Below are 15,380 nucleotides of genomic sequence, written 5' to 3' on the forward strand. Positions count from 1 at the left end.
TAAGACAAAAAAGCATTTAAATATAATGCATAAGCACTAATTATAATAGTCTAAGCACTTTAAGAGCATATGGTTCATCAGTGGTTCCAATTATGCAATCATCAAAGGTAGAGAAATGTACATACAGTCCAAAGACTCTCCAAATGGTATATCTTATTGGAGCTGTAAATATCCTGAATAGAATAGAATGTACATGCAAAGTTCAAAGTGAAGAGAGACCTACACCGAGTGAAGCTGACACACTCCTAGCACATAGAATGCAAAATCCGGTCTCATTATCCACATATAGAAACACGTAATACCTTGCTGGAACCAGAGTCCACTGTTAGGCTCTCATGTAGAGTGAATCCTCCTGTAGCGCTTCAGACTATAAAGACCTCTGATGAAACTGCCCACTTTGGAGGCGGAGAAACGCGTCAGGATCACGTGGTAGAGCTGTCGGACATATCCGCTGTTTGGATTTTTCGTGCATGCACGTTCTATTTTGGTCACTGCAGTGATTTCATTACTAGAGGACTCTTCCACGGACGCGGTTTTTATAGTATAGATCCACGGGTATATTTGGAATTTATACTTAACACATATGTTTGTGTGTGTGTGTTTTAATAAAATTTGATACATTTTACACATTAGCGCTGCCACTTGTTTTTGATTTATTCTATGTTTAAATAACATACCTGGCCTGAGAACAAGGCAGGACATGGTGTTTTGACAACCACATTCTTTTGTTAAAGATTCCTGGCCATAACCTGCAATGTCTGTGTAAGGGCCAGTGAGGAATATTGAAGCTTAGAGCGGGACCAAAGCCGACACTGCGCATTGGACAATTTTAATTTTGGAAAATTGCCTCCAAACGGCAGCCTTCTGAAAAGATACCCTTTAAGATGGCTATAATTTAACTTTGCCGACGTGAGGATGCACATGGTAGAATTGAAGTAACACCCTGAATCACAGTGCATTACCATACATCTCAACTCGCCAGATTTATGTAGGACAGTCCTGGCTGCAGGACAGTCAGTAAAGTGCAAACCTGCCAAAGGGGTTTTTAGTGGAGGAGGGATTGGGGATGGCCTATTCCTCAGACACGTTAGGCTTGTGTAGGGTAGGTAGCCTGCCATCGTGACCACTGCCCTTCTCAGAAGGCACAGAACATTCTCCCTCTCCCATTTCCCCAACTTCAAATGTTTACCTTGGATATTAATATATTACCTATGACACACAGTAGTGAAACCACTTTTACTGGCTGAAATCATTGCTCTATTTTAAATATGTCAAAGTGTAATCTGAATTTTTACAGATTATTTTATGATGTAAATGGCAAACAATCTAAATTGATTAAAAAAAACTTCATGTGTGGTGTTTCATGTGTTTACCATTTAACTGCCTGTAATATTTCACATGGTACAACATTCAGACAAAGGAGATAAATACATTGTAGAGAAGTAATATATTTTCTTCTGCAACACATAAGTAAACACATACAGAGAACAATAGCAATCTTGTGTTTTAAGGTGTATACAACTACTATCTACTTTTTGGAGAGGTCCAAAGGGCACGTGGTTGTGTGACTATGCCGTTTGTGTCCTCACAGGCCGCTTCCCCGCTGTGCTATGACTTCATCAAAGAGACGGGAACCGTAAGGGTGACCTACACTCCCAGGAGTCTGGGGGAACTCCACAAAACTTACAGATGAGTCAAGAGAGTAGGCAAATATGTATATAAATAAAAGAAAGAAAGAGGGACGATAGCAAAAGTCTGTTAGTGTACCTGTTACCTGCACACACTAGAGGCCGCCATGTGATGGGTCTGATCTATATTCAGCATATAAATTCACTAGGAACTAGTGCCCCCAGAGGCAGGAGGTACAAGCGCCTTATGCTGATAATTTTGCATTCTCATGAATATTTAGTTTGTCTCACAAAATGTGCTATAGAGATAGAAACAATAAACAGCGTTGGGAAACATTTAGAGCTACTCTGGGGCTATAAATAAACTCCTGTTATATATCCTCAGAGATATATGTCCACACTCTCCCTGACCCTTCTCTGTGTGGTAGTGAGGCTGTTCTTACTCACTGTAGTTCCTCTTTTTTCCCCATCCCATAAGCCTATAGTGGCAGAATAACCACTCTTAATAAGGCTCTGCACCTAATACACATTTTACATTGTAACAGATTTTTTTCTATCGTGTCGGACCCTGTGTCAGTTGGTCCTAGACCAGGGGTAGGTCCCAGCATGCTTTGCCAGTAGATTACCAGCAGATAGGTTGCAAGGCATGCTGGGATTTGTAGTTTCACAACACCTGGAGAGCCGCAGGTTGCCTACCCCGGTCCTAGACCCACCCTGAACATTTCATCCCAGCCGCAGCACTTTCATCATCTCCCCACATCGTCAAGTGTTGTGATACCAAACATGTGTTCTGAGCCCAGCTCTTGTGATGAGGAGATGCCCTCTTGTCTAGGCCAGCACTATTCTTCACAGGACTGTCAGAGACGCCGTGCATACCAAGACAGCAGACTGTTGTAGTTTATAACATAACTACTTGCTTTGAAGACCATATGGCATGCACAATACATTCCATGAATTATATACAGGCCTAGAGATACATCAAAGGTTCACTAGCAGGAATGGAAAATGTTATGAATACTGGCAGTTTTATAACATTTGGCAATGTCATGTGCAGTGATCAGTCATTGGAGCATTGTTCCACTGCTGGTCACTGAGCAGTACATCCACTGCTGGAAGTCCATCTCGCTTGGAGCAAAGAAGGGAGGACACTTGTTATATATGTAAATGCACTTTTACTTCTGCATCCATTGTAAAGCGCTATGGAATTTGCTGGTGCTATATCCTCATCAGTAGCTATTTAAATAGCACCACTACTTCTGCAGCGCTGTACAGAGAACTCACTCACATCAGTCCCTGCCCCATTGGAGTTTGGTTTAAATTTCCTAACACACAGACAGAGCAAGAGAGAGACTAGGGTCAATTTGATGGCAGCCAATTAGCTTACTAGTATATTTTTGGAACTATATAAATAAATGATGATGATGATCCATGCACTTAGAATACCATTGCAGGGTTCTGCGTATATTTAAATTGGTGCAACATTAAATCTAGTGTCTGATACCAATATGCGTCCGTCATCATCACCTCAAGAGCTTGTACCGGACTATTTGCTGTGGAAGATAAGTGCAAGTCAGTATGCAACACGAAGGCACGTAGCTAACTTGTGGCCCTATGCCCCTACTGTATGTTCATACTTTGGACCCATTTTCAACAACTTGTGTGCACGGGCAAGTGACAATTTTTATGCAAGTCGAATTTCTTGCGTAGTGCAAATGGATTTGTGTCCAACTCTAACAAACTATCTTACGTTAAAATTTTTCAAAGTTGTCATACATGCAAGACCTTATTTATACTATAAAGCCACAAAATGACTATAGCACAATATATATTGATGAGACACAGACACAGTTCTTGAACTTGAAAATAGTCTAAAGAGGGATTGTGACAGTAAATGGGTACAGGGGATGCAAGTCTATAATACTATTCCTTTAAAAAGGAAGCCTAACATAATGACTGCACCTCAGGTGCTCTTTGTCTTATATTGGTGGTGTCGGTCAGTTGTCTGATCTCTGCTATTACGCCTACACTTATCATAATACAGGAAGGCGCACTGTGGAGGTCATTTACGAAGCGCAGAACATCCACTGCACAGTACAGAAGTAGCATTGGACCTGCCATGGGCCTCTATTTTCATAAGTGCACATAGTCCACTAAGGTGGATGACTTTACAGAGAGAGATGGTAGAGGGCAGGTCGCACAGGCAGAGAGGATGAATTGATGCACTAAGGACTTCCTAGCAGAGTACATAGTGGGCAGTGATCCTTGCAGGACAGAGCACTCAGAAACAATGTGTGTTGTGGATTGAGAATATTAAATTAATGAAATAAAGGGCTGGAGAAGTCACATATTTAGGGATGCTCCTTGCTTTGCACTTTACAAAAGGACTGTACTTTTAATGGGACGTGTTTTGTGTCTCAATCACTCGTGAATTAATGTGATCCATAAATTGGGCTAAAACAAGCGGTTTTTAGGAGGAAAACTAAAACTTTCACTGTATTGAGGGGAGTGGTAGTAAAGTGCTGGGGTGTACTTGTATGTGACTTGTAATCTTGTGCACAGTTCCCCTCTCCATATGTGGTGGGTGGACCATACAAGTACAGTTGTAGATAACCATAAGGGGATTTTCGAGTACGCTCCATAACTCCACAGCCTATAGCAGTTAGACCTGCACAATTGGCAGATATAAATTCGGCTGTTTTGTATATTGACAAAACTTAAAACAGACTTAAAAGATACATGATTTGCCCAGTTACCATATAAACTGTATGAGCATCCATATAGAAGTAATATCATCTTTAAATGTGGTTATTCTCCTATTAAATGGTAAAACTGTTTGCCACCTTAGCTTGCTGTGATTTTACTTTATCGATGGGTAAAAATATTCACTTCATATGTGGTGGTCGAGTACTGATGGGAATCCTTCCCTTACCTTGTCCTCCAGACACGAGTCAGGTTCTTTTCTGTTCGGATATCCGGTGGTCAGGAGATAAATACTTCAATGAAAGGGACAAGGATTGGTCAAACAACTTGGGTTTATTGAGAATGCGGTAAGGATAGTTTCGGTAAGACACCGCACCACTGACCCCTTCAGCTCAATAGTAATGACAAAATAATGCGTCTGATCAGCATAGAGCACAATAGCATTTAACATATGACATACACCTGGTGAGTATAAGGCAGAATAACGATAACATCTTCAATGCACATTGTCTAATAAGGCACACTGGTAATCACAGTTACTACTTTCACGTTAACAATATCTGACTGGTGATGATGCATAAACCATCAATAATAACCCATCAAGACTCTTACGGTCACTACCGCGCCCACTAGAGGGCTACTTCTTATTCAGGTGTTTGGGGTACCGTACTATTCCCTATGGGTCAGGCGCCCCACTTTTAGCATCTACTGCTGAATTAACTTGAATTGCGGCGGTAACACTAACACTGAATGGCACACCTTCAATATTAATAAATCAATTCTTAGGTAAATCACATAACATTAACATCCATCTCGACATTTGGTGCACCAATATTATCCCTGGTAACGTTACCATATTTTCCACTCAGTCCTGGGCTGACCTGTGCACAGGAATTTGGTAGTGTTCCAATGTGCTGCAGAGGTTTCCATCAAGGGTTAAGTATTATAGTAGAAAGCAGGGTTGTTGCTCATTTCAGCCACAAGATGGCGCTGTTCTCTCAACAGTCAATGAATCTCTATCAGCACATGTGCTCTGCAACAGGGTATGGTGTCCAGATATCAGCACACACACAAGATATAGCTGAAATGACCGTCTTAATTGTTCCCTGCAGCCTGTGTAAAGGTATGATCTGGGGGAAAAGCTCTCACAAACCTTCCTTGTACAAGAATGCAATGTCAGTTTTGGATAGATTCTCTCATCACTCTTCCCTCTGACACTGGAGTGTGTGCAGTACACTGCAGGCTAGGGTTTTACCTTGAGACGGTTCTGCAGTTAGTGGAGACTGTCTTTGGCGCCCACTGCGTGTCCCCAGCTGTTCTCCGTCCGCTTTGCTGGCAATGTCACAGTTCTGGCAGCAGCTCACTTTTGTCTCCGCTTGGCTGCACGTTCTCCCCCTTGTTCCTTCTACCATGCTGCTCTCTCTCTCTCCTGCTTCCTGCACAGCCTCTTCCTGTTACTCCCCCATCCAATCAGGGCCTTCATCCTCCTCCTGTCAATCACTCCTGGGCACAAGTTTTCAGGAGCACTATTAACCCCTTGTAGCCCTGCATTTTAAAAGCGTTTATGCACTCCTCTGTGCTGTTCAACAGGGCTTTGGGGTACCACACATATACCATATCACTCAGGGCCAGTAGGCTTCGAACAAACCCTCATGTGTGTTCAGTAGTGGTCTATGATTCACTACAACTGTACTCACATCCTTCAGTTACTCCGTAGTGAGGTCATTGAGCAACTGAACACTGCATTTCTCTAAGTAATTCATATTAGGTCTACCTAATTATGTTATAACATTGCTTTACAGAATTCTAGGGAACCTTAAACTATCTGTTCATATTAAGTAGCGACTTTTGTATTTTACTATGGAGTAATAAAGAGACTTTAGATTATGATCTACAGGAGAATTACTTTATAATCCACAGAGGCAGCATTTATTCTCAAGTTTCATTTCATGTTCACTGTACAAACTGGAACTTAAAAATGAAAATGAAAAGATAAGTAAAAAGAGTACCATTATTGGTAACACCCAATATTCGTGCCAATAAGCTGCACTACTCACCCCATGCCGCTGTCTTTTGCTACACCAAGCTCCCATGTAATGTGCTTGCAGAGGCTCCCTATCACACGTGAAGTGACGTGGGAGTGTTCAGTGGCATCTAATAGGTCACCACTAGTCATGTGACATTTTAAATAGCTACACAGTGCCCTGTAAGAGCCTTGCTGCCACTTTCATCCATTATAACAAAAAAGTAAACAATGACAAAAAAAAAACCAATCCAATCAAAACCCAGAACGTAAAATTGAATTTCGGGGACCGTTGCCTGGTATGTTAAAGCAAATAATGTACAGACTCGAAGACTTTCTGTAGACTTAATATACATTAAAGGAGGCCTGACCACAACATATGAAACAAATTTAAACCTGCATGTAGTGTAGGCTTTCACAGAAATAAGGCAATTCAGTTACACATATACAAAGTATATCAAAAACTATATAAAAAAAATATATATACAAAGGAAAGAAGGATTCCAATATCTAGAAGGCTATTCTATAAAAAAGGATTCTTGTATAAATCTGTAAAAAGCCCAAATTCTTGTGCATTTGGAATATCTGTTCAATAATGAACAGCTTCTCCAAGCTTCTAGAGAGACTTGCCTACACTCGCCTCACACGCTTTCTTTCCGCAAACAACCTGTTGGATCCTCTTCAGTCTGGCTTTCGTTCTCAACACTCCACAGAGACTGCGCTGACCAAGGTTGTCAATGATCTGATCACTGCTAAAACTGAACGCCATTACTCCTATCTACTATCCTAATTCTCCTGGATCTCTTGGCTGCATTTGACACCGTTGACCACTCTCTTCTCATACAAACGCTGCAATCCCTAGGTCTTCAAGACACTGTTCTATCCTAGTTCTCATCCTACCTCTCTAATCGCTCTTTCACTGTTAATTTCTCTGGAGCCACCTCTGCTCCGCTTCCCCTATCAGTTGGAGTACCACAAGGCTCAGTGCTAGGTCCTCTGCTGTTCTTTATCTATACCGCTTCTCTTGGAAATCTAATAAGTTTCTTTGGCTTTCAGTATCATCTCTATGCGGATGATACCCAAATCTATCTATCCTCTCCTGATCTCTCGACATCTGTGTTGTCCCGTGTAACTGACTGTCTTTCTGCCATATCATCTTGGATGTCCTCTCGCCAACTCAAACTTAATCTTTCTAAAACAGAGTTAATAATATTCCCACCCACCAACAAGAGCATACCTGACATTTCTATCTCTGTTGATAACATGACCATAATTCCCACCCCACAAGCTTGCTGCCTAGGTGTAATCCTTGATTCACACCTATCCTTTGTTCCCCACATTGACTCTATATCTAAATCATGTTACATACATCTAAAGAACATTTCTAGAATCCGCACATATCTCACGCAAGACACTGCTAAAACCTTAATTCTTGCACTTATCTCCCGCATTGACTATTGCAATTCCCACCTTACTGGTCTTCCCAAAAACAGACTCAAACCCCTACAATCTATTTTGCATGCTGAGGAAAGACTGATTTTCCTTGCAAATCGCTATTCTTCTGTTGAATCACTCTGTATGTCTCTACACTGGCTGCCTGTCTTCTACCGAATCCAATATAAAATACTTTTACTAATCTACAAGGCCATCAACAAAGCTGCACCAACATACATCTCCTCTCTTGTCTCAAAATATCTCCCAACTCGGCAACTCCGTTCTGCAAAAGATCTGCATCTCTCATCCACCCTCATTACATCCTCCCATTCCCGGTTACAGGACTTTTTTCGGGCTGCACCCACTCTATGGAACTCTCTCCCTCGCACAATAAGACTCTCCTCTGGTCTACAAACTTTCAAGCGTTCTCTGAAAACCTACTTATTCAGACAAGCTTATAATATTCCTCAACCACCCTCTTAACCTCACTACCTTTAGCCTGTTACCGCCTGTTACACAATTTCACACAAGACAACTACCCCCTGACTAACATTGTTGTGTGACAGGATCATCTAGCTTATGAGTCACTTTTACCTTTGCAGTCTAGCTGGGCCAAGATGCAAAATGTATACTTAACCTCATGTGTCAATCTCCCATTGTCCCATAGATTGTAAGCTTGCGAGCAGGGCCTTCTCACCTCTTTGTCTGCTTTACCCAGTTTGTTTATTAGTTTATTATGTTTGTCCCCTATTGTAAAGCGCTACGGAATATGTTGGCGCTATATAAATAAATGATGATGATGATAATGTGCATAGATCTCAACATTTGCTGGGCATTGATGTGTAGTAGTTCTGATTTCTTTGTGTGTGAGTGACCGCAGTTACAGACACTCCTGCTGCCTGCACGTCTTCCTCTGTCGCTGCCAGCAGCAGTAGATTCCTGACATTGTTCCTGCCCAAACCATTCCAACAGATTAGAGAGAGGATGTTGTTAATGTATACTGATTAAACTGGTGTTTATATGTAATTGGATACTGCAGTTAGGACGCATCTTGTTGGCCATTTACAGCATGACAGGTTAGCACCTCCAACTACTGAGTTCTCTACTACATATGTGTAGAGTACAGAAGGGAGTGCTCTTTCTTACACGCATGTGCTGTCTTGTTTATCAATGTAAATGAGGCCCAGGAGACCTGACCAATGCTGCCATAACCTACAACACGGTTCTGGAAATTTGATGAGTGTTTTGCAGAATATCTGTTACTCTTGGCCTCAATTTGAAAACAATCTGCTACAGAATCAACAGATTCTCGTGACTGGTTCGCCTAACACAGCCTGTTAAATTGTACCAGACACAGCAGAGCTATTTTCCTGGATGAGACATTATTTATGAGCATGAACCTGTCCATTCACTAGAACACATGATTTCATTGAGGCACAATGTGGAATAATTATTACCTAGTCAATCGATGGGCAGAATTTTAGCTCCTCACCTGTGTGCATAGAACAGGCTCCAAAGCTGACAGCACTTTAGGATCTTCCCAGCAATAGTCGTACAATTGGCCATGTGTGGCTGCAAAACACATGTGCCCAATAACTAATTGGAAGATGTCTGCTAATTCCCCTTGTGTGTGTAATCCTCCCACTGGTCCAGAGAGAACAGAGTGGCAAACAGCTGAATCTATAAAGATTTGGCCACCCACATCTATGCCCATATTGGACAGTGATCGGGTAGAGCTGCGGGATTATCCTGTGTGTGTGGTCATTTTATTTTTGCATTATTTGGTGTCCTTTACACCTCGTCTCTTATTCAAGGATTGATTAGGGCCATAACAAGAAGGAAAAAACAACCACATTTCTCTGTATTGGGACAAACGTCTACCCAGAGGGTAGTGTAGTGGTAGGAGCTATGCCACTCAATGACCTCACACTGATGTCTTTCCATTTTGCTTTGTAGTCTCTCCAGGCCATGAGCTGTTTGCCAGCTCTCAATTATCTTTAAATGGCCTGTCGGTGTGGAAGTAAATTCTGGTGATAGAGTGGCACAGGGTGGGTTAATAGCTGAGTGCATTTGAGTACGTCTAGCCTTGGAATGTAGAACTGGATCCAATGTTTTGGCTCCACAGGAGCTGCTGCCAGATGCTTGGGTTTTTTTGTCTTGTGCAGAGCTCTGTGGTTGTGTCTTCTTACACAGCCGAAAGCTCAGCTTTTAACGTTTTCCTAGCCAGATTGAGCCAATACTAGTTGGAGGATGAACAATTGGGTGCCTCATAGGGTTAATAACGTCTGTTTGTCCTCAGCCTTGGAAGTATTTATTAACAGGGGAAACAGATGAGTAGCGGAAACTGACCTAATGTCTGAGTTTAACGTGTTTTTAAAGTACGTAACATCAACAGGCTGGTTTCAGTCCTGAATCTGGTGCCTTCTGAATGTAATAGGAGCCTGTATCAGTAAGCAATATTAAGCTTCTTCAGAAGGTCAGCATGGGATACATCTTTAGCCATAATTCCTAAAATAGCAATGATTGTGCCTAATGTTTTTCTTTTTAATCATTCATTTAAAATATTTGCAAATTTTGTTTTTAATGGGTAATACACTTACTTTTTTTAAATGCCCTGTAAAGGCTTTTAAAAGACTCTCCTCTATATGCAACATAACGCTCCTAATATGATTGGTTTGGAGCAGGCCACGGATGTTTTTATTGACTCAAGAGGGTGATTGCACTCTCCCATAGAGTTGGCATTGATATTGTACATGTACGGGAACTCTCAACACAGGGCCGACAATTGTGCAATCTCCTCAAGATGGCGCCACATAGAGCAGAGAAAGTTCCAGTGTGTTTAATATTTAATGTGTCAATGTGTTGTCTCCACATCTATAGATTTCTTATTGTCTGGAAAGTGGTAGGTGTGCTTTCATTTGGCAAAGGGGTTTTTTCAGTTGCTGATGTTTGTGTTTGTTTCACCTCTTTAGTATTTGTGGTTATTGTTTTAGGCTGACTAGGTACCGCTTATGTTTTTAATGTAATGAATTCCTTCTTGGGTTAAAATGATTCTGGTAACTGCATAAAGCAGTTGGTATGAATGGCTTAAGGTAGTTCTACAAGCCACAGTGCATGTTGGGATGTGTGATCCCTCTGGAATCTGTTCTGCAGCCAAATAGCACTGTAAATGTAGACTATTATGTGCATACATACAATAGATGCAGCCATTTTGTGAGCTGAACCAATATTCTTCCCATCACTTCAGTAGTGCCTCATGTTCACTGTTGTCATCTGCTTCCAGGGAATGGTTGGGCTGCATTTCATGAATATTGGTTTAGGCCACATAATGCTCCCTCCATTGTGTGTAAGTGACGGTTTCCAGTCTAAGCAGCTGTCTGACTGCAGCATAAAGTGCTGTCTGGAACGAGGTATTTGATGTATCGCTGCCATTCTGCTTGTGCCAACAGGAGCTAACCAAAGGAATTTAAATTGTCATTACCCTGGTGCCTGCCAACCCTGCCCACTATAGGCTGAATGGGGATCGGTTTGTGCATTTCTCTCACAGCTGAACATGTCTGTGTTGGCAGAGCTAAACCTATCCCTGTTTCGTCCGTGTATTTTCCTGTCTCTCCTTGCTCCGTGGAAAGGGCACCCTGAACAGATGAGGCTTTGTGACACGACTCTTTCACTTCCAGCACTGTTACTGCTTGTTAATGTTGGCCCTTCAGAGATGTGCACTTGGCTCATAAAGCGGTGTCTTTATAGAGGCGCCTGTGTGATCTGTAGGATACATACATAATCTTTATGATCTTTGGGCAGCATGGTGGCACAGTAGTCAGCAGTGCTGGGGTCATGTGTTTGATCCTGACCAGGGCCCTATTTGTGTTGCGTTTGCATGTTCTCCTGTGTTTGCATGGGTTTCCTTCCATAGCCCAAAAACATACTGGTAGGTTAATTGTCTTCTGGCACAGTGGACCTTAGTGTATGTTTGTGTGGTAGGGAATTTAGACAATTATATTAACCGCAAGGAAATTAGCATGGGGGGGGGGGGTTACAAAAACCCATATCAGCCAATCACATTTTAGCTTCAGTTAGTCTGCTACAAGAAGGAATGGTGCAAACTAAAGTCTGGTGGCTATGGACTCCAGCACACTCCACTATACCCGTGCTGTATTATATTACCAGTATATATTACAGTATGTAGCTGGATAAAAGCATTACCTCACAGGCTGCACAGTGGGGGATGTAAATGATTAATTTACCTATGATTGTATACGCCCAAGTCCTTTTTGAGAGGGGTCTATCTAGACATATATAGAGCCATAAAGGAAAGCAAAACAAAAAGTAAATTTGATCCTGGACAAACCATGTTACAGTGCAAGGGATGCAAATTAGTTTATTTTGCACATAAGGAAAATACTGACTTTTTTTGGTCATGTAGCACACAAATACTTAATAGCATTATTTTTACACTGAAATTTAAAGTTGACCTAGGACATACCGTACCCCAGCTATAACTTTAAATTTACCTCCCCCTTCAATGCAACATGGCTTTGTCAAGGTGCAAAGTTACTCCTTTTTTTTTTTTTATGCTTTACTTTGCTCTCCCTAAGGCCCACAGTATTGACGTTATGATGTCACACCGTTTTTATGCTGTATGATATTATTCTGTTCATGGTCTTGAAGCAAGCTTAATATATTAAATAATATTGTTTGTTTTTTCCTGTAGACTGTTTTGATTTAACTTATTGAATACATTTCTTGTGTTTAGGTGACGTATCTGGGAAAAATATCTGCAACAGGAGTCCAGTTCTCATCAGGATGCACAGAACAGCTAGTGATTGAATTGTGGAAAAACCACACTTTGGCCCGTGCAGATGTCTTCCCCTCCAACGCCATCCTTGAAATACGTCCCTTCCAGGTACGGCTCCATCACCAAGATCTGAAGGGTGAAGCTACTGTGCACATGGACACGTTCCAGGTGGCACGGATCGCCTACTGCACAGCAGATCATAACGTAAGTCCCAACATCTTCGCCTGGGTATACAGGGAAATCAATGACGACCTGACCTTCCAGATGGATTGCCACGCAGTGGAGTGTGAGAGCAAGATAGAAGCCAAAAAGCTGGCACACGCTATGATGGTGGCATTCAATAAAACCTTCCACAGCATGAAGAGCGATGGGCGAATCCACAAGGACAGCTCCTCCGACGAGACGTCTCAGGGATTCGAGTCTGATGACGGCTGAATGCACTTGGTCCTGTTCCCGGATTAGGCATCAACAGTCTGGAGCAGCAGCAGCTGATGAGAGGTCTGTATTGGGAATGGGACCATGGAACATTGGCTGGACCGCTTCCTGCAGAGTAACTACAGCATCGACAGAGCTGCATTCATCAAGTGTCTGTTACAGTGCTGCTTTCCCAAAAAATGTGACAACACTTCCCTGACCTCTCCTATCGGAGCCTGGTGGTTTTTTTTAACCATTTGATTGATCTAATAATAATGCCAGTTGCCTTGGAAACCAATTGATCCATTGTCCTTACAGAAAAGAACGGATCACTATTTTAAGTGGAATGAAAACGTTAAATGAACTGAATCGGAACAAGCCCCGTTTTTATGACTGAAAAAATAAAATGTTCATTTTTAAGCCTTTCAGAAGCATATTTTTATTTACACAGCATATGAATTGTATACAGTATTTTTTATTTTACCATGTTATCATATTGTCTTTAAATCATATGTGCAACCACTTACTTACCTACCATAATAGTATTACTCCTGGTTAGGCTTTTAGAGTGCATTCTACAGGTACGTTACAAAATGGGGGTTGAGGAGGGCTCCTATAAAAGCCAAATGTTTTAGTTTACAGTCCAGTCTAACAGTGTTAGAGTTCTCATTCATATAAGCTGGAAGAGCCCCCTAAGATGGGACCAAGCACTTTACAGATACACATATAGAACCTAGTGGCACCAGGTGGGTCTCTGTACATAGATAGTGACATTAGGAAAACCTAGAAACTGTTCACTTCTACTTAATTTCCAGCCACAGTTTTCCCTTTTCATCCGCTTCTTACACAGATTGAACGCTCTTTATGCTGCAATATACGGTACCACCTTCTTTATATCCCTCCATAAAGTCACCATCTATGTCCACAGCAGGACTTGGGACACCCCACCCCCTTCTATCTCATCTAGAAGTCCCTGATGTAGTCGTCCTGTCCCTTAGGACTGTGTACATGTATAAGGTGCGTCTGTTACCACATACTCACAAAAAATAAATAAGCTAATACACTTTAGTAAAGATATATCTGCTGCCTAGTTACTTGTTCAAGAGGACAACACATTTTTGACAAGAGGTACGACACTTCTGAAGAGTACAGCATAGTTATATCTGGGATTGCTTTGTGTGACTTGGTTGGTTGGTAGAACGTCTAAAAGATTATTAAGTGAGTCATGATTTGCAATGGAAATTGCACGCATTGGATAATAAAGTTTTTATTTTTGTATTGGGCTCCCACATGAAGGTCTGATAATATATCAGATTATGTAATATTCTGTACATATTCATTTTATGAAATTATATTCCTTAATAAGATGTATGATAATAGCTAAACAAAACCTGTACTTTTTGGGGTCACTGTGAATGTGTCGTGTCCTGTTTGCTAAAACTTCAGATGATTTTTTTTTTATTTTTTTTTTGCATAAACGTCAAGGAAATCTTCCCCCAAAACAAGCTATTTTGTTTTGTTAATGTGTTGCTTTTTCATATAAAAATGTATTCTTTACAAAAGTAAAATACAGACCTATTTACGAGAACAGTGTAAGTTGTATTTTATTCTAGAATTTATTTATTTTAATTTTTTTCTGAATGTTCTGAGAAATGGTGGTGAAGCTGACTGCTCTTGTGTCTGTCCTTTTTCTCTACCCTCTTACAACCCCTGGTCATAATGTGATTTATATATTTTGTGTGTTTTTGTTTTATTTTAGTTTTTTTCTATATCTGACATTTTATTCTGGAATTCGATTTTATTGTTCTATAATCGGTGGATTATAAAATCCAACTCCATTCTAGGCTTTGTTCGTTTTATGATTTTTTTTTAGTACTGTACCTTAGCATTCTAGCTTTAAAGTGTACCTGTTGCCTAGGCATAGTGGAGGCAGCCATTTTGTAAGCGTAACCAATTTTCATCTACATGTTCATGAGGTAAGGGATACTATCGACTAGGACTACCTGTGATAATCACTCTCCGCTAGTAGAGCATGCTCATGGCATGTTGTACTCTGGTGCTTCAACTGCTCCTTTATTATGGAATTCAAACAAAACTTCAATTTCAGGATTTAACAAATGTAAATAGAAACTGATACAAACCACTTGAATCTCGTACCAAACATGGGCAAGGAATCTGGGAGTCGGATGTGTTCTCCATGACTTTACGACTTCAGGCTTTATGTCCTGGACTTGCTGAAATTCTGATGATGAGAACGAATGCCACAAAGCAATACACAATGTACAATTACAATGTATTTTTTTGTTTATTTATAAAACCACATTAGAAGAGAGTGGAATATGTATATTGGACACCCAAGTGGCCTTCCTGTACAAAGAGTGTCAAG

General features: G+C 41.1%; 1 protein-coding gene across 2 annotated transcripts in view; it reads left to right on the forward strand.

Moving 5' to 3' along the window:
- PID1 (phosphotyrosine interaction domain containing 1) overlaps nucleotides 1–14,463 on the forward strand; it is a 50,415-nt gene extending 35,952 nt beyond the window's left edge. For both annotated transcript variants that reach the window (XM_075201651.1, XM_075201650.1), the window contains one exon: nucleotides 12,539–14,463. In XM_075201651.1, coding sequence (XP_075057752.1) covers nucleotides 12,539–13,015 — 477 coding nt within the window. In that variant the 3' untranslated portion in view covers nucleotides 13,016–14,463. The remainder of the gene's footprint in view (nucleotides 1–12,538) is intronic.
- Nucleotides 14,464–15,380: the final 917 nt, after the last annotated feature.

Source organism: Mixophyes fleayi, chromosome 3, assembly GCF_038048845.1.
Source record: "Mixophyes fleayi isolate aMixFle1 chromosome 3, aMixFle1.hap1, whole genome shotgun sequence".
Taxonomy (NCBI): Eukaryota; Metazoa; Chordata; class Amphibia; order Anura; family Limnodynastidae; genus Mixophyes; species Mixophyes fleayi.